Source organism: Talpa europaea (assembly GCF_964194135.1).
Source record: "Talpa europaea genome assembly, chromosome: 8".
Classification (NCBI taxonomy): domain Eukaryota; kingdom Metazoa; phylum Chordata; class Mammalia; order Eulipotyphla; family Talpidae; genus Talpa; species Talpa europaea.
Genome location: NC_140075.1, coordinates 69,381,382 through 69,407,260, shown reverse-complemented (window position 1 = coordinate 69,407,260; position 25,879 = coordinate 69,381,382). Strand labels below are relative to the sequence as shown.

Sequence of the window (25,879 nt, the reverse complement as noted above, 5' to 3'; positions counted from 1 at the left end):
CATCACTTACTACAAGGATGTGTATACACACAGATTATAGTGCACTAAATATAATATGTCAAAGATTAGACTTTGTTAGAGATTCAAATAGTGATATGATCCAGTTCTGCCCTTTGAATTTATGTCAATTTAGAGACCTTTACCTTTTCAGGTTCAATCACACCTAATCTTGTTAGAAAGCTTTAAAGCAAAGAATACAAATTTCATCAATTTGCTGGTCAGTTGTTAAATCATATTAGATGCTTTCAGAATTTTTCAAAAAAGCAACTCAGAGTTCTTTTCAGCAGTCCATTTAAATACTTTTTAAAAAAAGAACAACCTATTAAAAATATTAACCAAATATACCTGAGTTAAGTACAAAAATAATATGATCACTTTTTTTTCTATTTTGTATAAATACTAGTTATTGTGGTTGAAATAATTGAAAAGACTCTGTTGAGAATTGTTTTATTTACAATAAAAGCAAGAGGCAAAAGGAAATCCGAGAGAACTGTAGAAAGGAGAAGCAGATGGTAAGACAGGATTGTGCCATTATTTACACAGCAAAGATAAAGTAGCATAAAAGATGAGGAGACAAAGTAGATCTGTTTGTAGCTTTAATAAGAATATTACATATCAACCAATTAAAATTAAAATACTTTTTAGCTCAAATAATTTTTAAAGTGAGTGAAACAGTGAAGTTTAGGATGTACTTGCTGCCCTGAGGAGTTTCATGGTGGAATATAATCATTTAAAAAGTTAATTATAAAAAATGTAGATGGAAGGTCAAAATGACAATGTCCATGGTATCACAAGGTTGTGTATGATTGATCACCAAATGTGTGGCAAGAAATGCAATACAGATGCGGAGGGTAGGGGGAAGTAGATAGTAATCACTCTATTGAGAGGATGGGATTTGAATCCTACTTGGTTTTCAAGCCTCTCATCACCCTCAACTCTCCCTTCTTCAAATAACTGCCCCACTGACTAATCACACTAAATTTATCTTCATTCAAAATCTTCTGGCTTCCTTCCCTCCTTATTGCTGCTTATCACCCAACATTTCTTCTTTCTCCTTTATCTCAAAATATATATCCTCCCTTCCCAAAACTCACAGCTCCACCTGATTCATTTCCTCTCCCTCATTTGAGTCATTGTGCCAACAGCTATTCTTCTTCTTTCTCATTCATCTTGAAGCTATCTTGTTCAACTGTCTTTTTTTTACTAGTCCTATTCTTTTGGCTACAAACATGCTAAGATCATTCCTTGTCCAATGAAAATTTCTTTTGACCTGTACCCCAATTCTCACCTGGTTGCCAGCAGTCTGAAAGGTAGGACCTGAGAGTTACACTGTAGTTTCTCACGTCATCTCCAGTTTTAATTGGGCATCTCTGTTCACAAATCCCCTAAATATTCCTCAAGGTTCTATCATACCTCTCCTTTACTCTCATACAATAGTCCTTTCTTGTCAAAATGAACTTCCAAGGTCATAGTGTTATAGGGCAACCCCGATATAAAACGGGTTGCCTGGCTGTGGGTCCTCACCCGCACGCTTAAAAGGGACTTATTAATACTCCACTACAAGCACACACAAAAGGTTAATAAAAGGTTTCTTTACAAGGAAAAGGGAATTAAGGAAATGTACAACTCAGGGAGAAAGTAGGGAAATAAAGTCTTTAATGCGTCCTACCCGATCCGCCAACCTGGAAACCCAAAGGCACTCTCAGAGCTGGCTGGATGCTGCGAGCTGACGGGGAGCCAAAATGGGGGATCCCCTCCAAAGCCCACGTGTCTGGCTTTATACCAACCTGGCTGCTTAACCCCACCCTCAGGTCCCAGCCACCTTCCCTTTGGTGGTGATGGGATTTGGAGTTCCCAGTGTCTTTGGGTTTGGTCTGGAGTGGGGGTGGAGTCCACAAAGCCTGTATGGAATTAGCTTTAGGACATCCTTTTCCCCCTAACAATAGTTATTATTCCTACGTGGCCTGTCAAACCCGTTATCCAGAGCACTGATCTCCACACTCCAGGCTTCAAGTTTGCGTTTTTAACAGAGTATTACTCATAACCACATAGATGATTTTCAAGTTTCTCCTATTTCTAAATCATTGTTCTCCAAACTTGCATGCACTTTGGCATTACTTGCAAAGGTTACAAAAACATCAATGCCCAGGTTATACATTATCAAAATGTGTCCCACCTCAGTTAATAATAACTACATTCTCCTGTTAATGCACAGTCCTTTGAGTCATTAACTCTACCATCAGCCCTCCAACCCTAGATATCAAACCCTATTATTTCTTCTTTCATAATATCAGATTATCACAACTACTGCTTCACATTAGCTACCTTTAATTATTATACTAGTATCCTAATTTATAGTCACTTCTTCCTCTGTCACCCTATCATTGCCAAATAGGAGGGGAGGGAGAGAAGAAAGGAAGAAGGGAGGGAAGAAGGGAGGGAGGAAAGGAGAGAGGGAGGGAGGGAAGGAGGGAGAAGGAGAGAAAGAGGAGGAGGGAGAGAGGGAGAGAGAGAGAATAATCTCCGTGTAGTAGAGCAGTTAGCTCCTCTCAATTTCACCAGAAAGTACTTCTTTATTTATCTCCTGTATTCTCCTATTTCTTCTCCTTTTCTTCCTTCCTTCTCTCTTCTCCTTTCTTAGTGTCTTGCTTTAGCCTCCCTTCCTTCCTTCTCCCACTTCTCACTAAGTGAGATCTGTGGCCTTGCTTACCCCTGCAGAGGTCAAAAAGTAAACAAGCAAGGGCCTCTACAGGCCAACTAAATATAAAGATGGGAAGGAACTACCCCAACCCCGTGCAAATGGCCTGGAAGTGGCAATGAGATGGGTCCCTGGGTTCTGGCCCAGCAGGACCTCCAATCTAGTTAATGTTTCCTGAGAAACATTAACATTCATTTAAGCAGTGGGAGGTAGAACTGGGAATGTTTTGTGAGTACTGGTGGCAAATAGCATGACAGTACATTGAAAAAATATCTGTCTCTATTAGCCTCAGAACCACACGAATGGCTATATTCCAGCTGATTCCCGAGGAGAAGGAAAAAGCAAAAACTAGACATCTAATTTTTTTTATTTTTACCTCACTGGATGGGACAAATTTGGTATAAAAAAGTTAAACAAGCATTTAGAGTATTCAGGGTGCCAAGTGTAGTTGTGTGTATATTTGAAAGCTTCTGTTTTATAAGAAGTCCTAAGTGACTCAATAAACACAAGAGCCAGAGCAGGGTAATCCCTTTAGCAGGGCTCTCCCCAACTCAGCCTGTTCCCCTGCCAGAAACAACAGATTCTGGGAAAAAGTGTAAGTCACACACTGAGGTTACTGTTTCACACTTTCAAAGAATTTACTTATTAAAGTATTTTTAGAAGCAATTTGTATCTTGCCTTTCTTTTGTGCTTAAATATTTAAAGACTGAAAAGATGTTGATCCACTATGCATCAAAAAGGCCCTCTAACATGTTTACTCTACATTATCTTTACAATAGATGAGACTGAACATAAAATGTGAGTTCTGCTAATAAAAGGGGACTGCTTTCCATAGAATGTAACTTTGTATCCAATACTATGCATCTTTGCAACTCTGGGCATTATAGATTCCCAGATTAAGCACATTGACTCAATAGGAAATAAATAAAACAAACTACCTACACAAGTCAATGTCATTTCCCTGTGTTGATGACAGACACCAAAAGAATTTTACTCCCAGATGCTTGCTGAGTCAAAAGTTTCCACCTTCAAGGAATGGAAATGTAGTGTGAAAAAAATCAAGTTATAGTCTCATACACACGATAGGCTGACCATCAGCTGTCCTTTGACTTAGTAAATACTTTCATCATCTCAATCATTTTTTTCAGTTATCTCACTAGAGAAGCAGATTATTTTAAAAAATCCCTTATGTTGGATCCACCCACACATCTGATAATATGCAAATTTAAGTGCCTCAAGGAGATTAGAGAAACTTTTATTCCATTCTATCACAAATTTAGTAACCACAACTGATCTTCGAAGAAATAACTCACTTTTGTTTCTGTCTTTCAAAAACATTTTTGAAGAATAGTTGCCCTTCTGATAATAAAAAAAGGGCTACTGAAGAATCCACAGTAGAAGAAAGAGCTCTCCCTAGATACTGCATATCAGGACTATGTTTATATAGTTCAGTAAGGAAGGAACGGCATCAGATACTAGCTTTTAGAAGAATTCTGCGAGGAAGAGGTAGAATTGGTAATGCATTTGCTACTCATTTGCTTGCATCAAGAACTCCATTCCACTTCAATCTGCCAACATCCTAATTAAGATGATCTAAATCTTAGGTGATCTATTATTCTAGATATAAGATAGCCCAATCTACATTAGACAAGATGTTACACTATGTGCTAACACTGACACGATAAGACCACTCAGCAGAAAAGCATGTTTTCCCTCATGTTTGGCCCAGCATTCGGTAGGGCAGAGCTCTCTGTCAGCACTCAATAAATAATGGCCCGGTCTTTGCCTGTTGTCTTTCTTTTAGAATAAATTTAATCTTACTATGTCATCTCTGGATCATTCTGCCAGCATGTACCATGCTCTTTTTGTATAAGGAAGAGTGAAGTATTTCAAGTAGGTCTTTATACATATATGTATCAGTGTATGTGGGACTAACAACTAAAAATGCAATAATCACTTATTACCTTAATGTGATTCTGAAGGTCCTATGTTAAACATTTTAACTAGAAAAGAAAAAGCAGAGACAATGCTTTGTCTCACCAATGTTCTGGAAAAATCAAGATCTAATCCTGGTCTCAAATAACATCCACCTGCATTTTTACCCAAGAGGCACTATATAATACAATGAAAATATCAAGGTGCTCCCCAAAGCAGTTCTTCCTAACTCTTCGACTAAAGAAAGTTACCTAAAATCCATTAGCATAACTACTGTCTTTAGATTTGGGTATCTGGTGAAACAAACAAACATGTATTAACATTGGGTTGACTCTCTTGATGTCTAAAGAAAGGCCAGGTTGTCATAAACACCCAAGTCTGAGGCCATCCACACCTCCCTTCTCAACCAATATCTAAAACTGTCATTTGTAAGACTGAACAAACATTTAAGAAATGCCCTTATGCTTGCTATTATTGAGAATGTAACAATGATGACTTTCATAGTCTGATTACTGCAACGTGTAAGAACCTCCAAGAAGGCAGATAAAATAATCACAGTCAAAGAATTCAAAGCACTAAACCTTGGTCTTTTTTTTCCACTAAGGAAATGGAGATGCTGATTGGAACCCAGGCTAGGTCACCTTCCTAATAGCAGTGAAGTTGTCTGAATTTGCAACTTCAAATACTCTTTATTTTGAAAACTAATCTGCTCTTTTAAAGAAGACATAAAAGCCATTGTGTGCTTTCAGTGATGTCATGTGGGGAAACCTGGCCTTGTTTCTAAGGCATTTATAATGATGGCATGCTTTATAGGTAAAAAGTAAAGAAATAGAGGATAAGTACATTTTATTGAAGGCAATATATAAAATTAAGAATATTTTCTTGCTTTCAGAATTTTGGGTTTTTTACCTTGAAAGGTCAAAAAAATAATGTAGTCCTTTGTTAGGCATTAGATATTCACTGAGTTTTGAAATCCCTTCAGCTGTACACCATTCAAAATTTTAACACACTGAAAGTCTAGTTTAAGTGATAAACTTTCATCAATCTTAAGTTAAAATATAATTACAAGCATATTTTCAATTCTTGGATATGACTGCTGAAACTCTATTTCTAGAACTGATGAATTCTGTTCTCTATTTCCATGTATAAAAGATCTCACAGTCCTGGGAAAACACTTTTTTAAAAAAAAATGAAATACAACAAATAAGGTATGCTGCAGATTCCTGGGGGAGAAGTTTCCCAGAGTCTTTGAATTTCCTCCTATCCTCCTTCTTTACAAGATTTCTAAGGCCAAGTCCTTTTCTGCAGTCTCTCAAACAAGGTAAAAAAGAAAAATACCCCCTAGATATATTCCTTAGATTTTCTATTATGCTTCTCAAGTTCCCAGTAGCTTCTGAAGTAAACCTAAGATGAATTCTGGAGTTATTTTTTATTATGTTTTAATTTTAGCTCCTCTTTCAGGTCTAAGATGAAATAGATGATCATAACTGCTGTGCTTAGAGATGCATTTCATGGCACAATTTGTACATGACCTATGCAAGGTCACATCATGGAAAGACGACTTACATGATAGATAACAAGTCAAACCCAGCTTTTAGTCTTGAAGAACTTCAGGGTAACCTATTTAAACTTGCTCTATTTTGGCAATATAAGAAAAAATTCTATTTAAACAATACATATTAGATATGTTCCATATAGAGATCTCACTCTGGCTTGGATAATGTCAACATGGGAGGAATTGTTGCTCAAATCATTCAACATTAAGGGTCATTTTTGTGACATTGTGAGCCTTGGTACAGATTGTGCTGCTGGTCTAATCAGTGTCCACAGTAAGATCCCGGGTTCTGTAGTCTCTGCATATGCTGTTCTCTGTCTTTTGTTTTCACCCTAGCAAAAATACTTCCCACTCTTCATTTAATACACCACTCCCGTTAATCTCTCCTTAATGACCCCAAGTAGGATTAGTTCTTCTCTGTGCACTCGTAGAACTTTGTATGATCCTCTACTAGAGTATTTATCAAATTCTTGTATAATTGTTTATTTTATCTCCACCACTAAAATATGAAGGTTTGCACATTTGCCCTTCTCTAGGATTTACTATGTGCCAGTCACTTTCTAAGCACATTAGAGATGTCAACTCTTTAAACTGCATCACGACCCTTCAGGTGGATATTACCACTGTCTCTATTTTACAAATGAGGAAACTGAGGCACAGAGAACGTTAGTAATTTTCCCAAGGACACATAGCTAGTAATTATCAGGAGTTGAACTCAAGCAGTCTGTCTTCAGAGACTGAGCTTTTCCGATTATTTTTTGTGTTTGCTCAAGGAAAACAAGGGACGCACTCCATATACATTAAACAAATAAAAGGAACGATCGTTTGTCCTAAGTTTAAATTTAGAAATATATTTTCTTTGTCTTAAATTGATTTCACCTTCACCCTTCACTATGGACAAATTCAATTTTCCAGAGAAAATTCAGCCCAGGCTGGGGGAAAGAAAACTAGTCGGGAAACAGAAGGCAGAAGGTTTGCTGTCTCTGCCGTGTCAAAGTCTTAAATCTCTCAGTACCTTCCTCAGATTCCTCATCTGTGGCTATGTACGAAGCCTCTCCTCATAGCTACTTTTATATAGATGCACATAGTGTGACATGAAATGCTTTAGAATAGAGATACTATTAATGAGAAAAACATTATGGTGTGAGTGAAAGAAGACACTTTGACTTGGAGATGATTCAAACAGAGAGGGGTTTTGTTGTGGTTTGTGTAAAAGTGAGAGACCCCAATCATTAAGATCTAGATGTATTTCTTTTTCCTCCTGATATTTAAATTCATCTCTCTCGAGTCCCCCCAATCAATATCACCTATTTTACCTTTTTAAAAACTTCTTAATTCTTGTTTTTTAGATAAATTCTTTATTTTGTGGATTAAAGTAATCCTCACTCATTGGAAAGAATTGGAAATTTCAAATATATTTAAAAATACATAATTTCAGACATGTCTCTTAAATGTTTTAAAATTCTCTTCTAAAATATAATTTTTAATAGCTATGAAACCTTTCATTAGGGTATGATATAGTTTGTTTAATTAAACAGTCACTATTTTAAATACTTGAGTTGATACCATTTGTTTGTTATAAGTAACAAGTATGACGTTCTCTCATTTATGTCGTATGAGGATCCTAGATATGTGAGGGTCCCAGATGTGTGAGGGTCCCAGACGTGTGAGGGTCACAGACTTGGAGGGTCCCAGATGTGTGAGGACTGTGTAGCCCTGCAGGAACAGAACCTTCTTAGAATTCATTACAGTACTTATAGGGGAGTTTGATGGAATGCAGATTCTGGAGTCCCACCAATGAGGTTCTGACCTGTCTGAGGCAAAGCCTGGGCAGGTGGTGGAGTCCCACCAATGAGGTTCTGACCTGTCTGAGGCAAAGCCTGGGCAGGTGGTCATCCTTCTGAGAAATGCTGACATTGCCTCGCCTTTGATAATACATTCTCCTCCTTATTGGGATAATTATCTTCTTTATTCCACCTCAGTACCTCCCTACAAAATGAGCTGATTTAAAAGTGTCAAACTCAAATTGGCCCTGGTGATGAGAGCTACTCATTTTCAACATAGGGCTTTTATTAATTTAAGTAATTTCACCATCTCTGCAGTTCCACTCTGGTGCTTCCCCACCCTCATTCCCACTCACCCCACTCTACCCACCCATGCTCTACTCTACAACCAGGAACAGATTTTCATGCTGCAAATCAATGGTGTCATTTCCCCACTACTCCAAAACCTTCCCCTTTGCTGGACAATTGACCATTTGTCTTCTCTTGCACATTTCTCCCTTTCTCTCTAATTGCAGTGGCCTGTAAAGAAGCCCTCCTTGATGCTCTGATCTAAATCACTTCTCCCTGCCCAACTCCAGTGGCTCCCTTTTCTTTCACAGCATGTCACGGTCTACAAAGGCATGATTATTATATTTAACTTCACCATAAGTTCCATGAGATAGGCACTGAGGCTAGTGGTTCATCACCATCCTCAGTCCTAGGCAGTTAAGACTCAGTCCTAGTTTGGCAAACAGAGCTCTACATTGTCTCAACATTGCTCCAAAGCAAATCTCAGTCTGCTACTTAGTACCTGTGTGATCTTAAGCAAGTTATTTAACTTCTCCCAGCCTCCATTTACTCTACTGGGGATTATAATAGGACGACTGATCGTTTTGTTGTGAGAATTAAACGAGAGAACACCTATGAGCTGTGGAAGCATGTCTGGCATATAGAATGCATCCAAGACAAAATAGCTTTTCAAAAGTAAGCACTCAGTATATTTTCTTGTAAAAACAAGATAATGTTTTACTGCCCCCCACTCCAACCCCAGCGAAAGCATTAACCCAATCAACTTCTCCCTGCAGTAAAGAGCTCCACTTCTGCCCTGAGAAGTCTACTGAGTGTGCTCCCCATACCATATTATTAGTTCCAGCTCTGATCCTTTCATCACATCACTTCCTAAAATATGTGCTCATGTGCCAAGCCACCTCTCATTCCTTCCTTTGGTATTTCCTGAAATGTGATCTCCTCCATGGAGCCTTTTCTAAGCAGAACTGAACTCATCATTCCACCCTCTGTATCCAACAAACAAGTTAGAAGTTGTTTGAGGTACCAAAGCTATAAATCGTCTGAGCTTTTCACTGGCTCTATGGCCTCACCATTGCAGAGCAGGTTGGGTGTCTCCTGCCCTGCAATGGTGAGTCTGAGAGAGCAAATGGCTTGTTGATTTGCTCTGTATACACTTAGCACAATGCCAGTTCACATGGATGCTGAAGAAATGTGACTTACTGATGATTTAATTACTTTGTCAAATCAGCAATAGGAACCATGAACTCTTAAATCTGTTTCTCCTACGGCACAATATGTTTAGATGCTGAGTCTATTATGAGACTGGTTTTCTGCATTCACTTTCACAAAAGAACAAAAGTGTGAGACAAGAAAGTATTAAATTAATTAAATTATTTCCCACATCATGTGTCCAAAGATACCTTTATAATAGTGGTATATTGTATTAAAAGGTGCCTCACTTAAAGTTTAATTATATGTGCTATATAGGTTGTTTTGTAAATCTAAAATGGATAACCAAATGTGTCAGTACTCATTTTTGAAGTACTTGTAGCATTCGGTGCATACACTGTTATGGAGAACTTACACTCAGAGCAAAAAGATTTGTAGCAAAGCATATGACCTTCTCCCCACTACAATGACCATCCCCTAATTAGGCAATGCATCTGATAGTCATTAACAGGAATGAGATAATGAATCACTTTCTCTCTTCTTTGTTAATTTGCTGTAACCAAGCGGCTAATGGATGTCAGAGCTGACTGATTGCACTGATTATAGTGATTTATAGTTGCAACAAAACAATTTAAAACCATTCAGATTATTCATGTTAAAGATGCTTTATGTTTTGTTTACTAAATGTTTTATGTCCCCCTTTCTCTACCCCTAAAGTACAATCCCTCTCCTACCCTACCACTTTTCACAAATGGACCTCTTCCTGGAAAAGTTAAAAGTTGCAGGCTAATTTTATTGTTTTAAACTAAGTCATTTCATTTTGTGTGTGTGTGTGTGTGTGTGTATATATATATATATATATATATATATATGAGAGAGAAAGAGAGAGATAAAGTTTACACAGTAGAAACGAAAAGCCTTAGGGGTAGAAAGAAAACTTCAGTGGTGCCTAGTTCAAAAGAAGACAGAAATAAGAGGAAATAAGGCAAACTTCAAGCCACTTACCTTGGGGCTTCCAGTCCCTTCCTCATCCTCCACAGACACATCAGTAGCCAGAATCTCGGCTTTGATGGTATCCAGAGCCCTGAGAATCCAGCTGTGTTGCCGTTTGATTTGCCTCTGCAGCTCCTTCCATTGACTCGCAATCATCCGCAGCATGTCCTTCAGTCCTTCTCCAAGAGGAGGGGAAAGCACCAGTCACAGACTTGATTGGATTTTTAACCACTATTATTTTTTTATTTAGTAAATCAGATGAATATTCCAAATAATATTTACCTTTTTAAATGACCATTATCATCACCTGCCATATTAGCATTTGTCATTCATAACAGACACTGGTGATTTTTTACTTGATATAAGGCTTGAGGACACAAAAATGGGATAACCACATAAATACAAGATTTGGAATCAAATTAGATTAAGTGTATTGTCAAAAAATGCATGAAGAACTAAAAAAATGATAATGTACAAAAATCATTAATACTACAGCTTCACAATCCAAATAAAAGTCCCTGTATGTATCTGTGTGGAAACTTTATAGGAATCAGAAAGATATATGAATATAAGTAAAATTAATGAGAAATACAGTAAATGGGTGAGAATTAGATAGCAGTCTTTAGCATTAGCACATCCGATTAATACTGCTCTTCTCTTGTTTAGTTGCGGCAAACTCAAAGCAAAAGTCAAACTGTAATTCATCCTCTTATGGCCTCTTACTATCAAGATAATTATAACCAAATGAGAAAACCATTTTTTATTTGTAATCTGTTCCTCATAAGTACATTAATACTTGGGTAAGAATTGGTTTAAGGCTAAAACTCTGCTAATGCAATGACCAGCAAACAATCTGCAAAATGTTCATGTGTGTGAATTGGCAGGAAAATAATCAGATATCTCTAGATTGCCTTTTTTTATATCTGTAATGATATCTATAAGTACTCTAAAGTGTGTGCATTACAACTACATGCACAATTCTCATTCATTATCTTAACGGTATTTCCAGAGCATCTACATCAAAAAGCATGTCAATGTGAAGTTTTCAGGAATGTGATTTCAATTGAAACTCGGGCGAACAGCAAGTCCGAAATAAAATGAACAGACCATTTGAAGGCAGTATTTCATCTTATAAGTATCACAGCATTGTATGCAGTATATGAAACATTTATAAATCTTGAAGGTCAATCTGATAATGTAAATATTAATAATACATAAGGAAGTGAATATAAGCAGTAATTTACAGCAATGCTTCTTCATTCTTAATAGTCTGGAGACATAAAGACTTGCAATATTTCAGGAGGATTTACCTGCTTTGTGAGATGCAATGAGCTCAAGAAGTTGGTGTCCTTCCTCCTCCACAGCTTCCTTGAGAGCACAATGACTATCTACATTCAACTTGAAACTCTGCAAGGAAAAATATGAGCATCAAACCCTGGCAAGGCAGTTAAACATAAAGCATCCATACAAAATTAGTTGCTACTTTTTAATCAAGAACCACACAGCCCCAATTTAACCAACAGAAAAACAAATTTGCAATACTAAAAGCTATTGATATTTGGGATCTGGGCTCAAAATGTTTCTATTAGATTAGCAGAGTGTATCTGTTTGGAAACAGCTGACAAATCTAGAAATTCATTAGGTTTTTATGAAAAGTCACATCCCGTAGGCTATATCAAGAGTAACAGAATTCTATGAAATACACTGAATTTCTACCAGCAAATATGAGCTTTTTCATTTAAAAAAATGTTAGTGATAGCACCATTTATGAAACTACAAAAAATGGCAGCATAAAATATATTAGCCTTATGTGCACATATACAAATCCATTAATATAGTAGGGTTTGATTCAGCTCTGTTTCTCAGATATCACACAAACCACAGAATATTGAAGTGGATTTAGGTGCTGTATTGAGAAGTCAAATGCTTTTCAAATCTTTTATTTTTAAAGGTTTGTTCCTTGCAATGTGTAACTGCTTTATAAGTGATACATCAAGCACATCAGGGGCATTTTTCACTCATGACAGTCACCCAAAACACAAAAACTGCCATCATGGCTTAAGTCCAACCCATAGCCATTTCTTTCAGGAAGGCTTCCCTAATGCATTATGTGAAGTTAATTACTTCTTTCTTTTATCTTTGCTCCTTATAACTGTTCCTGTTGTATAGTTTACACACTATATACTGTTTTATTTCCACAATTACCTACCAAATTACAAATGATTTGAAGGAATTGTCAGTTTCATATTTATCTGCAACTCATGTTACATACAAGGTGTTCAATAGATGTTTATGGGTATAGTAGATATCTGTTGAACTGAATCAATTGCACTCTCTGAAGGGTAAGGTTTCCACTTAAATATTTCACGAAACACAGATGGTTTCCCAAGATTTTTCCATGTATGGAATTTTATAAGGCATTCCAACCACAGGAGGTCCAATGAAGAGTAATCATAATGACCAATCTGTTGAATCATATAGGTTAGTCTTCAAGGTAAAAATCCATTCCTTGACTTGAATTATTGGAACAAGCATGAGTTTTGAAATCCTGTGTGTCAGATTCTGGCTTCTCTGTGGTAGGGCTCCAAAATAAACAACATATTTTGTCCCTACTAAACACTCATTAAACAACAGTTATATGAACTGCATTGAACTTAATATTAACATTTGTCAGAAGCCCTACATGATACAATCCTAGTTAAATGTAATTTGGACAAAAGAGGTTAAACAATCATAGTGAAATTGGGTATTCATTCATTCATTTTAAAACTATGTATTATGCCTATTATGTACACTGGACCAAGTAATAGTGACTTAGGGGATATAAATCATGGCCACTGGCATCAAAGGGCAACTGTGCATGTTACTGGGAATACGAAGTGCAGACTAAGTCATCTTGGATGGTCAGTGTGAGTTTGGGCTCTCCTTTTCTTAGTGGATATGAGTCTATTAAAATTCAGAGGATAGAAGCAGAATAATTAAAAGAAGTTGGAAGTGAAGGAGATAGGGACAGGCAGATTGGGCCAGGAAGCATAAGAATTTTGACCCAAAAAAAAAAAAAAAAACTGACTCCAAACTTATTTATCATTTTATCTGAGTAGAGGCATAAGAATAAATTTTCAGCTGAATGTAACAGAAATGGACAATGTTAGATTTTCCTATGGGTTGTTTACTATTTCTTCTTTCAGCTATGGGTATTTAGTTGAATAAGATACTGCAGTGTATGGAAAGCCTGATGCTTCTGGTCAATCCAAACAATGTAATTTCTATGAAAAATTAAATATTTTAAATTTATAGTCAATATATGTCTGTGTACATCTTACCTCTGAAGTGGAAATCCTCAAGTGTGAAATGATGCCATGCAGAATGAGGTGTACATGTGTTTCAGGCAGAAGGGACGGGAAAGGAAAACACTTGAGATCAACTTAGGGATGCCAAAATTTGGGGGGAAAACCTATTCTAGAGATGTCATATTTAGCTTCGTGCTCTCTTTACTTCTCTGTTTACTTATAACTGACTTGTGCTGAATGTTTGGTAATCATGAGTTTCCACAGGTGTATGTCAGGTCTATGTCTCAGCAAAAGAAAAAACCTAAGAACTTATGAGTAAGTTGTGTAATTTAACATAATTGGAACCAAGAGTATAGAATAGATGCAGCTGTATCTGTTTCTGACTCAAAATTATTTGGAAGCAATTGATTTGGAGGAAATAAAGTATTTATTATTAGGAAAAATGATAAGCTGATAGGTTTGATGCTATAGAAAAGAACCAGTTGATAAAACCATTACCCACTGGGTACACCATTGCTCGGCTTTCAGGTGTACCCATTACCCATTCACTATGTTAACTAAGGAATTTACAATGGGGACTATGAGAAGGCAATCAAGAGGGTACACTAACAAAACAGTCAGTGAAGTTTCCACTTGCTAAAGTATTCCATAGAAAGCCCTCCCCATTTTGCCCCCATCTTTTCCCTAAGGAAGGAAACTTAGATAAAAGGGTTTTATTTACTTAATTTTGTCCTTCAAACTTGATACTTACATACATTTCCATTCTTGTGCCACTAACAAGTTTCCTCAGCAATGCCTTATGTTATACAAGAGCCCCTCTACAATATCCACAGCACTTCCTGAAAATGCAGGGCATTCTCTGGAGATTGACTTATGGCAACAACATTGCCACAGGCAGGCAGTGCAGTCCTATGTCACTGATTATGTAAAATTCCACAAATATGAGTAATTTGGGGTCCAGTGAGACACTGGATCATTTTTAGTGTCTTTAAAGCAGCAAGTAACTAAACATCTAGAATAGAATAACTAAGGAAATGGAAACTACAGTAAGCAAAGAACTGAATCAAAAAGATGACATGTCAGACTGACCAGTGGATACATCCATTACTGCAATCTCAGCCTCACCAGTCTCCATAGAACTGAGTACATTACCTTTTGGCAGGGCCCAACTTCAGGGTAATATGCTGATTATACTTTGATTATGATCAGACTTTGTAACACAAGTAAAATACTACATCTAATTCTACTATATTCAAATGTCCTAGGAGCCATTTGATGGGAGTGTGTGGACCTGAAATGAAACCAAGGCAATGTATGCCTCTGTGGAAACAAAACTATGACAAATGTGAAGAATGATTACTCATGAGGGATTATAAGGATATGGATCTCCTGGTACAGGACATAGTGGGAAAAATCATAACCACATTCAGAGGTTTAAGGATCCAATGTGGCTCAGCCCTAGAAGCATCACATCATGAACATATACTTTCAGCCACCCCCAAAGAACACTGCCAGTGTCAGCCACTAACAGACACAAGTCCACTCTGGCCCGTGAATCTTATATTTGCAAATAACAAAATGGCTGAAAGGAGATATTGAGCCTTTTCTGACCTAATTTTAGGTTTTTTAAAGTGTAAATTAATATAATATATTGAGGAATCTATGCTAGGACTATAGATCCAAAAGTTAACAATCTACAATCTTGATGGAAGCAGTTTATAGATGATCAGGTAAAAGAAATCAGAAAATGAATAATCTTATATGAAACAATTATTTAAACCAATGTTACCTCAATAAATTTTTTTTAAACTTATATGACTCAGCATAGAATAAATATGTAATTAAGATTTGGTGTGTAATAGAGAGTGGTGGGGGACTTAAGCAAACTGAACAGGGATATGCCCTGCCCAATGATATTCAATTTTTAAAATGAACTTATCACCCTGGTCAAATAAAAACAAGATTGTGACTGTACTTAGTGTAAGCAGGTGTTGTGGAAGCCCAAGTTGGAAGCCAGGCTCTGCAGAGCCTGAGATAGAGCTTGAGGAGAAAGAACTAATTTGCATGAGGGCCTGGAAACAGCCTTTATTGTTGCAGGTAGCAGGAAACCAACCACAAACAACTTGGTGTTTCTGGGACAGGGTACAAGCAGGGAACCTCAGTGACACATGGTACGAAACTTCCAGAGCCATGAAAGTGTCATGGAAGAAGATACCAACAGCAATGGAGAGTGACCGGTGCAGTTCTTGATCTAGAATGATCTTTCTGACTGTTGTATAAAGTCAATTTTAAAAGGGCAGCCGGGAGACAAAAAGGCTATTTAAGAGGCTGCTATGATAATATAGGCCAGATGTTTCTGCATGCTCATATTTTTTTTAATTAAAAAAAGGTATGCTTTTTCTCCAAATGAATGGAAGAAGGAAAAATAGAGAAAATCTTCGGTCTTTTTCAAGTTTTTCTCAGTGCGTGAGAGCAGGATGTGCCAGAATTTAGTTCTTTGGCTGTTCTGATGATAAATACCAGAGGTTATTAGTCAGGAGTCTCCAAATGTGAAAGACATATTGAACTGATGAACTTTTACTCCCCCTGTCATTTTAAAGAGATGGTATATATGCTGATGAATAAGACACTTGATGACACTTTTTCTTCACACAAAAGATTTTTACTACCCTAAGAAAATGAAAACTTGTCTTTTTACAAGGGCAGGAAGAAGAATGTGTGTTCAGTCAAAAAAGCAGAGGCTTGAAAAGTCACCTGCTACCTGCCTCAGGCTATCGCTGCCTGGCTCCTACCATCCTGTGTTCCCAGAGGGTTTCTTGGTGGGGAAGAAAGCCATACTCCCCTGTGCAGAGTCTGGTAATTTCTCTTCTCCTCTCACATAGCATCCATAAAGGATGGCCAGTTGTACTGGTCCTCAAAAATATAAAATAAACCTCCCAAATGCCAAGAATGGAAAGATCTTTATGATTAAACATTTCTTTAAGAACCTCCTAAAAACTTGATACAGCCATTTAAATAAAGACAAAGAAATCACTTGAAAAAATACATAGATTACATTACAAGCAACAACAAAAAATGAAGATTCAAAACTATCTATGATAAAAATAGTTACATAAATAAATAGTCCAGGTAGGAAATATAACAAAATGTTAACACCATTTGTGCAGTAAGACCTGGAGTTAAGATCATCTGGTCTTATGAAATGAGTTGTCAGCGCACAAGCTTTCCAAAACATAAAATAAGAGTATTACCTAACTTCTGTCTTGTCAGAAGTAGAGATAATGAATGTAAGGCATTGAAGCAGTGCCTGGAAATGAGTGGGACCAAGAAAAATCATTGCAGACTTTTAAATTTACTTTTTCTATTTTCCAGATATTTTTGGGCTACATGGTACTTTATGGCATTTTCAGATGAAAAGTGACATTATTTTGAGGCTCTCTGAACTCCTCGTGTGCAGATAACGGGTTACCTCTGCTTTTGTGTCACCACCCAGCACTGGTCTGCCCACAAGTGGCACCAGACATGCTGCCCACTGAGATGCAGGGAAGGATGAGCACTGACTGAGAAGCCAGTGGTCTGGGTCTTCCTTTAGCCTTAGGTGTATGCCCTCAGATCAGTGGTCTAACCCTTCTGGGCTTCTGTTTCCTTTGCTACAATGCAGGCATTTGGACTCAATATTTTCCAGTCTTTGGACACTTTGATTTTATCTTTAAGCCAGGCAGTTGGGATGGGTGGCTTGGGAGAATTTTTATTTATTCTAAACCAGAGAATTTTCAAAAGGGTAAGAATCCCAAAGGCCATCTAACCACTCATCTACCCCAGGGCAGCTCTGTCCCTCAACCATCCCAGGCAGATGTGTCCATTCTATTTTTAACCATCTCCAGGGAAGTCTCTTCTAACTTCTCATCCTGAGTCTGCAACATTTCTTCTCAGGAATTTAAGAGCACTGTGAAGAGCAGTACGAGTTTCCCTCTGCTTAAGATTCTTTGCCAATTCTTGCCTCCAGTGTAGGAGTTGGAAATCAGAAGCATTGTGAGAATATGCCAACAAAAACCGCACATACAATCAATCATCAAGCCCTGCCAATTTATTTCCCTGTCCTCACCTCTCCATATTGACTAACACTGCTCTAGATTCAGGCCCTCATTGGCATTCCTTGCCAGGTTGACCTCACCAGCCTCCAGTCAAAACCACATTTATTCTTTATTTGTGGTGTGCCTGTGAAGGTACAAGCATTGTCCTAAACTTGGAGGATGTGGCTGTGAACAAGATGAATATGTTCTCCATCCTCACAGCTCATCTTCTAGTGGGGCAGCAGAGATGAGGAAGCACATCTTACAAACATGGAGCTGCAGTTGGTTGCGTCAAGAGGCCTGTGACATATGGAACATTGGTGAGAAGCCTGAGCTCCAAGACTCAACAGCCTAGGTTCAAATCCTGGTTCTTGTATCTCCTACTGTGTAACCTGGGGCAACCACTGTACCCCATTTCTTCATCTGTAGAGAGGGGACATGTTAGTGCCTACTTTGTGGGTTGCTGTGAGGAAGAAATGCATTGAAAACTATAGAACAGAGTCTGGCATATTGTAATATAAAATAAAATAAAAGCACTTTATTAAACAAAATTGTCTGTCTACAAAACAACATTCTCCATCTATAAAGAGACTCCTCTTCGTAAACCCTCCCCAAGGCTAAAGTCCTGTCTTCTAAGATCCCAGTCAAGTCTGCTTCTTGGTCCCCAAGTCTGCTTTTAAATGTGCCTGAATTACTTAAAGTTTCCGGCTCAGACTGGCAGTCTTGCTCCCATAAGACACTGTTCTTGCTGGCACCCCTGCCATGTAAGTTCTTTTCTCCTTCCCCTGGCTAAGTCCTACTCATTCTTTAAAAGTCATCTCAGGTGTCACCCTCGTTAGCAAGTCTTCCCTGACCATCTTCCATTCTCCTGGTTTCCCCTCCTCAGCAGCCACAGTACCTGTGTAGAGTTCAATCCTCTACTTACTACATTGTTGTGTAACTATTAATGATGGCTCTCTGCTTCCCACCCATGAGTTCCTTGAGAGTAAACTGCTTTATTATTCATCTTTTTGTATCCTCGGTGCCTAGGACAGTCCTGACACAGAACACACACCTAACAAATGTTCAGGGAGCAAGTGAATGAAGATTCAAAAACTCCAAGTATCATTGAAACTGCCTATAGCATTTGGGAAGATATTGGTGCAATTACTCTTCACTTGGAAGTGGTTGATAAATGTCCCCAAATTTTACTCAGTGAACACCATGTAAATGAGCTGTCATGTTCCCTCGCTTACAAAATTACTTGCCAATTACACTTAGATGATCCTAGTGTAATTGCCATGTAAACTGTACCCTGGCTGAGATAGCCCAAATCATCAATTTAACTTTACCTTTTCATCATATGGTACTTACCACCTAATTAAACAAATGGTCAACTACCACCACAATTGTATACCTCCCCACCAAATGAAGTGGCCACATTCTTTATTGACATGTTAGTTATGACAACCCACCACGCACCTCTAGGTATAAAATCAGAAGCTCCAACAGATTAAAAGCACTGTACACTCTTAAGAAGTTCTAAGTTTACAACAAAAAAGATAAACACTACAAAAACTGTTTCCTTAAAAAAAAAAAAGACATTAAGATATAAAGACAAAAATCCTCATGCTGAGAAGACTTTCTTCCTGAAACCTCAGATAATCAAAATAATTCTAAGCATTTGAATGTGAATTTAGCTCATCAAACAAATCACAATTTCTTTGCAACAAACAGCTGTACATGTTTGTAGGAAGTAAATATATTTTGCTAAGGCTGACTTCCTGATAGGCTTGCTAAGATCTTATGTGAGAATTAGGTAGGTGGCAGAGATCCTGAATGTTCATGGTGCTTTTTAGTAACCAAATTTTCACTTGTCTTTCTGGCTGCCACCTCCACACTTGGCACAGGTAATCACATTGACTTCTCAGCATGGCCACATTAGGCTAAATGCATTCTCAAACAGAGGTTCTGTCTAAAGGGACCATTTGACTTCCAGAACACACTGTTCTGAGGCTCTGATTGAAAAGGAGGTCAATGCTGGCCCAAATATTTCTCTACCCCCTGTGGTGGAATAATTGATGTGCAGCAGCCCCCACAGATGTGGAGTCACCAAGGTGATGGATGGATATAAGTATATTATTCACACGTACATCTGCCAATATACAGGTCCCAGTGCAAACACCAGGACTTAAGAATATTATGTGGATTTAGGACAATCCCTGAAGGACTCCAGTTCCATTAAAAATTTGTTTGGCTGCCTGGGGCAGATCTATTTCAACTCCCACATGCTTCATGCATTTGAGAGGGGGAACCAAACTGCTTTAAAAATAAATTTAATAAATTTTGTAATGTCAAGTCATTAACATTCTGTCTAGTCATACAGCCTTCATATTTTGAAATAGTAACGTTAACCTGTGGAATTTTTTTTAACCTCCTAATATCTGAGTGAACATTTTTATTTTTCTTGTGCTTTCTGCCAAAGGGGATAAATTACATCCTGAAAACATTCCTATTTTTTTTTCTCTATATAGGTGTTTTTCTTGTCACAAATGTACCAGACAATACCCAGAAAGCTTTGTGACCAGAATCCATTTGGGCTTGGAAATAGCAGAGGAAATAATTTAACTTGCAGACATTCTCAGTTATTGTTTGATGATTTATAATAGTAGTCATAATTTGCTACTTACAATGGTTGTAATGCTGCTTTTACAATGTTCATTCATTCATTTAGCAGATATTTTTAGTATCTATTATGTATGTATATGCAAGGTTGGATGTCACAGGAGACACCAAAGAGACACAGTCATCCCTCAAAGCAACAGTCACAGGTGAAGGGAGAGAGGGTGGGGAGAATTTCAACTTCTCTAGAAAGACCTAAGCTTCTTCCACAAGTTTTCAGATCTCCAAAATGAACATAAATCTTCCAAAACAGAACAAAGCATCCTTACATCTGACATGTTGATTTGACCCTCACAACAGCAGATCTGTTTCAGGCCTCAAACTTTTACCTTAATATAATTTATACTGAGTGAATTATTTCCGTATTCTATAATTCCACATATAACACGGTAGATAAGTAGGATCCATATATAGGTCTACAAAGGGAGAAAGATGGTAGGTGACAGCACCCTGGCTCATGTGAATTAGACCACACGCTGATTTTCATCCATAAATAAGTGTCCTTCTCCTGTGCATGAACCCTCAATTGTCCAAGGCCAGCCAGTGCACTGTCTCTTCAGTGCCTAGTCTACCAGTGTCCTAAATAGGAAATGCTTAATAAATGCAGTGTTTCCCTGCCCTTCTAATTTAAAACAGTCATTGCATCTAAAAAAGAATAACGTAATAAATTAGCAAAATGTCTATATTCAAAATGTTGAGAACTGCTGATTATTATGTCCCAAGAGTCCTTAGATTAAGTAAGGCAAAAAGTACATTTCTCAGGTACTTTGAACAGTTAGTTCAGGGACTCCTTTCAACTGAAAAGGAAAGACAATATTATTTGTCTCCTTAATACACAGAATTAGAGCTATATGAACAAAAGGATGTGGTTCAGGACTTTCACATGTTCAAAATGAGCCTCCTGTCCCCATGCATCGATATCGAAATGCCTGCACACTGAATTCCCAGCAGACCTTTCCATCCCCCAGTCACCGAAGGAGGATAAGGCTGATATTGAGTATTTCAAATCTCTCAAAGAGAAGTAAGGTTGCTGCTCCCTACCTAACTCTCACTTACCTTAAACTGAAGGGAATTGAGGGGGACAAGCTATTGGAACTTCAAAGCTCCTGCAAGGCCACCAGCTCTGCTCAGCAGGGCTGAGAGATGTAGCAGCCAAATTCACACAGCTAAGGCTTCTGAAGTCTGACCAACTGACTGCCTTCCATCAGCTAAACAGTACAATCATGGGGCAGCTGCTGGTCTTGTGGAGCACAACAGGTTTGAGCCAGGGCTGTCAATTATAGCAGCAGAGAAAGGTGGGTAAGAAGAGGTAGGCACCAGACAGTGGGGAAAAGGAAAGCCTGTCATCTCTTAGCTTCGAGTGGATCACAGGTACAGATAGGAGGGAATGCAAAAGAAAAACAGCTGAATATAATTTGGGAATTTTTCTAAAATCGCTAAAAACTCTGAGAAGTATACTGTTTTTCTTATCAGTTTATGAAAGCTATTAACAAAAATATGATACAATATGAAGATCTAAATGTAGGTGGTAAATATATGAAAATATTTTTATTCAGATTTTGTTAGCCAGACACATTACTAGTTTAATTCAATCTGCTTTTGTAAGTACGTAGGGTAATGATATACTATGGAAGAAACTAAACCCTTGAAGGGTACCAAGGCTATAAGCACTGTGTGCAGGAGTTTGGTGCTTCTGTGCCACCTGGTGGTAATCACCTCAAATTGCAGGGACCAATCCTAAAATGAACAACAAAGTTCAAAAAGGGGAGCTTTAAAAGCTATCCCAACAAACATGGATTCAAAATTTGTACACACACAAACATGGCCCCTGTACAGTTCTTGGGACTCAGAGCAAATGCTGTAGCTACAGAATAACAAGTTCTTATTACGTGGGGATCCTGAGTTGATGTTGTAGATAGACACAAATGGGACAAGGAAGAGACTTTCAACTAGTGTTAAAAACATCTGAATGTTGGACCTCCCTGGTAGCACAAGGGGTTAAGATGCAACCTATGAAGCTATCCACAGCCACTGCAGCACTAGTTTGATCCCCGGCCAGGGAGCCACCCACATGGCTCAGCAGACCTCTCCTGACTTGCTCACTGCTCCCCTCAGCAGTGTATTTCAATCTGCCTATTCTGTTCCCCACTTTGTCTCTGATGAATCCTCTCACCCCCCCCACACCTCTGGCCTGTATCCGAGTTCTTGTATGCATAAATAAATAAATCTTTTTTAAAAGAAACATCTGAATGTTCACTACAGTATTATTTACAAAAGCATAAAGAGGCAGCTTAAATGGCTATCATCATGGGAGTGATTAAATGAATTGTGGCAAATTCACACAATAAATTATAAATTATTAAGGAGCTGCTGAAATGTGTAGTACATCTTCATGTACTCACAAAAGGATGCCTCAGGCATATTTAGATACAAAAAGCAAGTTGTTGAACAATATAGTACAATAAAAATTCTTAAAATGGATGCATTTTTTACATAAAAAGATCCAAAAGGGGCCTCCCCTGGTGGCGCAGTGGTTGAGCACTGGGCTACGAAGCTGCCCGCAGCCTCTGCAGCACCAGTTCCATCCCCAGCCACTGAAGAGGGTACCACATGGTGTGACAGACCTCTCCTGCCGCACCCGATGCTCCCCTCAGCAGTGTATTTCGTCAGTCTGCCTGTTCTGTTCCCCACTCTGGCTCTGGTGAATTCTCTCACACTCCTGTACTTCTGACTGTACCCAGTGCTTGTAGAAAATAAATAAATAAATCTTTAAAAAAAAAATCCAAAAGGATACAGAACAAACTATTCACATTCATCACCCAAGGGAAAGTAAAACTCTTTACTACATTCAAGTCTTGGTCAGATTGCTGTCGTGGTGTGGCAGCAGGCCTTCCTGGGCTAGCCCCAAGGACATTAACCTCAGGGGAGATGGGAAAAAACAGACATTGGTCTTGAGATCTGTGACTAGACAAGAGAGAACATCAAAAAGAGAACTGTAGACCCTCTCTCTAATCTGTCCTTCTTTCTCTAACCTCTTCCCTTCTTTTTACATGCTTTTCATATTTTTGTATTCTTTATATATAAAACTATTACACATTCTCCATTTCTCTCATTGCCACCACATCATTTAATCCACTCAGTCAACCACACACTTCCTGATCTTGAGCTTGTTCTATTCGTATCTAAGTAAGCAAACTCCCTAGAACATATTGGTCTTCCCAGGACTGCAATCTGAATGTGCTTGTGCCGGGAGTACAGACCTGTTATATGCTTGTAATTTTGGCCTTAACATCGTATTAACCTTAAATTCCTCAAGCCATTAAGATATTCGTGTCTTCATGTCTTTGTGGGATAGGGCCCCCAAAATAATTTCTTTTAAAAATATTTTCTATTCATATCACAGACAAAGGACTCATTTCTTTAATACATACAAAGCCCCCATAAGCCCTGAGGAAAAAGGCCAACAACTGAACAGAAAAACAGACTAAGAACAGAGCAAATAGTTCTCAAATAAGAAATAAAAATTACTCTTAAAAATATGAAGAGGTACTCAACTCCACTTAAAATACTACATAAACTAAACTACAATGAGATAATCATTCATCACTATCAAAGGGACAAAGACCAACCGATGTGATAACATTCTCTGAGAGCAAGAATGTACAGAAATAGACATTCTTACATACTGCAGAGCTTAAACTGGTATAATCTCTATCTGGGACAATTTTTAATTATATGACAATTTTACATAAACTTAGGCCCCAAAATTGCACACATTAAGTGTTTATTCAAAGGATATACTTTTTTTTTAAGTTTTAAATCTTTTATTATCTCTTTCTGCAAAGCCATCCCTGACTTCTTCAGTCAAGGTACAAACATTCTCTGAACATCCAAAAAAATCTCAAAGGATATACTTATGCAAGATGATCAGTATCCAAGAATTTTCACTGAAGCACTATTTGCGATAGGAAAAGATTATAAACAACCTAAGTTTCCATCAAAAAAGACAAGTTAAATAAATTATGACATATTCACTGTGCATGAACACTGTGTAGCTATTAAAAAGGATTAAGTAATTCTATATTTACTGATTTTTAATTATAGCATAAACTAAGGGAACAAAGTTATATACACATATACATTTGTTTTCAAATACCTGAAATAACTCTAAGAGGATATTAATGAGGAACAGTGATTGCTTCTAGCAAAGAAAATTGGTAACTGGCAAGAATGAGGTAGAAGGCTTACTTTTGACTCTTCACAATTTTGTTTTCTCTATCCTTAGAATTTTGTAGTATATCCATATATTAATTAACCAAAAAACGCATTTCAAAGAAACTGATAACAGCCTGCATGTATAGACTATCCTTCAAATGCTATATTCTAATCCACTTTCCATTATGTCCATAGTTATAGTATCATCTAAACCCTGGCCCTCATTTAATTCATCTATGCCAAGGTGACCTTACATCTATGGAATGTATGACTGATTCATGTCACTCTTATGCTTTGAAATGAAATCAAACCTTCATTGAATCCCCATTGTCCCCAGAGAAAAGTTCAATGGCCAACAGGCATATGAAAAAATGTTCAACATCACTTGTAATCAGGGAAATGCAAATCAAAACTACCATGAGATACCATCTTACACCAGTGAGAATGGCACATATTAAAAAAACTAGCAATAACAAATGTTGGCGAGGGTGTGGAGAAAAAGGAACTCTTCTGCACTGTTGGTGGGAGTGTAAACTGGTCCAACCATTATGGAGAGCTGTGTGGAGATTTCTGGACCTACTAAACATAGAGCTTCCATATGATCCAGCAATTCCACTCCTAGGTATTTACCCAAAGGACACAAACATCAATTCCAAAGAGCACCTGCACCCCTATGTTTATAGCAGCACTATTTACAATAGCTAAGCTTTGGAAACAGCCCAAATGCCCAAAAATAGATGAATGGATCAAGAAGATGTGGTACATATATACCATGGAATATTACTCAGCATTCAAAAAAGATAAGCACATGCAATTTGCAGCAACATGGATGGCACTGGAAGGGATCATGCTCAGCAAAATAAGCCAAAAAGAAAAAGAAAAATACCGGATGGTCTCACTCATAGCAGGAATCTAGAAAACTTAAATAAGGGACCAGGAAAATGAATAACTATAAGAAAGTGAAAATCAAAATCAACAAAAAACTATGAACCAGAGATACTTTTTGGGGGGTGGGGGGTGGGGGTGGGAGGGGAGGGATTGGGGTCAGAATGGGGGGTTGCAATTTTATGGAGAATATAAAAATAAAATTAATTATTAAAAAAAAAAAAGAAGAAGACATTCAATCTCCTTTACCACCTGGCTCCAAACAGCGAGACTCCAACCTAGACTCAGCCATACGCCATGATTTACCACACCTCCGTACCTGCCCATAACATGTCCTCCCATCTCCTCTCTTC

General features: G+C 37.8%; 1 protein-coding gene across 1 annotated transcript in view; it reads right to left on the bottom strand.

Annotated features, from left to right (window-relative positions):
• The window catches only part of AKAP6 (A-kinase anchoring protein 6), a gene marked incomplete at its 3' end in the record, with an annotated part of 338,178 nt that overhangs the window by 193,523 nt on the left and 118,776 nt on the right, over nucleotides 1-25,879 (bottom strand). Inside the window, exons 5-6 of the mRNA XM_084241293.1 lie at nucleotides 11,713-11,809; nucleotides 10,415-10,578 (exon numbers count right to left, since the gene is read on the bottom strand). Of these exons, the coding sequence (XP_084097419.1) occupies nucleotides 10,415-10,578; nucleotides 11,713-11,809 (261 nt within the window). The remainder of the gene's footprint in view (nucleotides 1-10,414; nucleotides 10,579-11,712; nucleotides 11,810-25,879) is intronic.